The 1,550-nt window shown below is 54.3% G+C and overlaps 1 protein-coding gene across 1 annotated transcript; it reads right to left on the bottom strand.

Moving 5' to 3' along the window:
* Window positions 1–844: 844 nt before the first annotated feature.
* On the bottom strand, window positions 845–1,210 carry LOC307048834 (protein BEX1-like; the record flags this gene model as incomplete). The annotated part of the gene is made up of 1 exon (XM_079698069.1): window positions 845–1,210. One exon carries the CDS (start codon window positions 1,208–1,210, stop codon window positions 845–847), a length of 366 nt encoding a protein of 121 aa, XP_079554195.1.
* Window positions 1,211–1,550: the final 340 nt, after the last annotated feature.

The raw sequence follows: 1,550 nt of genomic DNA, 5'->3' as shown, positions 1-1,550 counted from the left end.
GTTTATGTCAAATTGTCAGCCCCAATCCTGCTTTCCCCCTGGGCAGGGCCGCCTTCAGTGGGCCTCAGGAGAGGTGGCCTGTCCAGCCGCCGTGTTTACAGTGCTCAGACGCCGCCGGGAACCTGATCCGGGCAGACCAGGGTGGGCCGCCCCACGGGGCCCAAGCCGTGTCCACACTCATTTCCCGGAGACTGAACATGGCCTGCCCGCCCGCCTTGCTGAGTCCAGCTGCCCGGCCACCCGCCCACGGAGGGCCCAGCTTCTTGCAGGCAAGCGCCATGGACAACTGCAGAATGCACAAGGGCCCGGGGAGCCAGAGCAGGGCTGAGGGGAGGGGGGTGCGGAGGGAGAGAGGAAGGGGCGTCCCCCCTCCGGACAGGTTCATGCTGCGTCCCCCCAGGCAAGTGTGCTCTCTGCCCCCCTGCCCAGGTGTGTTTACCCTACTGACTTGCTGATGGACTAGCTCTTCCCCACACGCAATCACCTGGGTCAGAGGCAGCACACTACAGCCCACGGGCCAAAGCCGGCACCGCCTGTGAGTGGAGATTGTCTTTTACATTTTTTTTTTTTTTTTGCTTTTTTAAACTGCTTTATTAACTTCACAATACATAAAGAACATCTCTCCATGCAATAGGTAAAACTCTCCTGCTGACAGAAACTTACAGATTGGGTCAGAAACACAACATTCAATTAGAAGCTGGTAACAGGAGACCCACAAGAAACAGGTAACACCTGTTTACAGGTTTACAACAAAGGTACGTCACAAACATGTACGTTTAGGAAGCAGGTGTGTCTCCCTACTAACTTCAGGGAAAACATCAGGATTCAAGGCATAAGGCAAAACTCATGATGGTAACGGTGAGGGGGGGTCAGTGCTAACTGCCTGCAGACTATGACTCAACTGCTTTTCCCTCAGCTTTTCCAGCAGCTGCCTCACCTCCTCCCCAACCCTTTCCATATTCTCTTCTCTCATCCTTGCCTGTGGCTCTTCAAGCCTCTGAGTCATGTCCCATCTATACTGCAGGATGGGCTGCCTAAGACGGAACCTCCTACGATTTCCTCTAGGTACGCAATATTCACCAGCTTCCAAAGGGAGGGCGAAAGGCTCTCCTTTATTAGCATCTTGCCCCTTTTCATCAGTGTTTTCATTCTGCTGGTTGGCATTTTCCACGTAGAGATTTTTTACTGCTTGTTCCTCTTTGGACGCCATTGCTCCTGGGCCCATCCTCGCTGTCTCCGCCTCCTCCCGATTCTTGCTGCATGTGCGCTGCAGCGACACTCCCACTCGCAGACCTGCTGCCCCCGCGCCTTGTACTCTTGGGGGCCGACCCCGGCCCGCACTCCCTCAGGGCCACCGGGAGCAGGGACCGAAAAGGGAGCGAGCGACGGCCGGGTCTCACACTAGAGCGGCGCATGCGCGAGTTGGCGCGGGCCGGTCACGTGCGCCCTCTTTTACATTTTTTAATGGTTGGGGAAAAAATCAAAAGAAGAATATTTTAAGACACATGAAAATTATATGAAATTCAAATTTGTGTCCATAAATGAAGTTT

This window comes from Hyperoodon ampullatus (assembly GCF_949752795.1).
Source record: "Hyperoodon ampullatus genome assembly, chromosome: 2".
NCBI lineage: Eukaryota > Metazoa > Chordata > Mammalia > Artiodactyla > Ziphiidae > Hyperoodon > Hyperoodon ampullatus.
The sequence above is the reverse complement of the archived record's forward strand: the minus strand, read 5'-3'. Positions and strand labels throughout refer to the sequence as shown.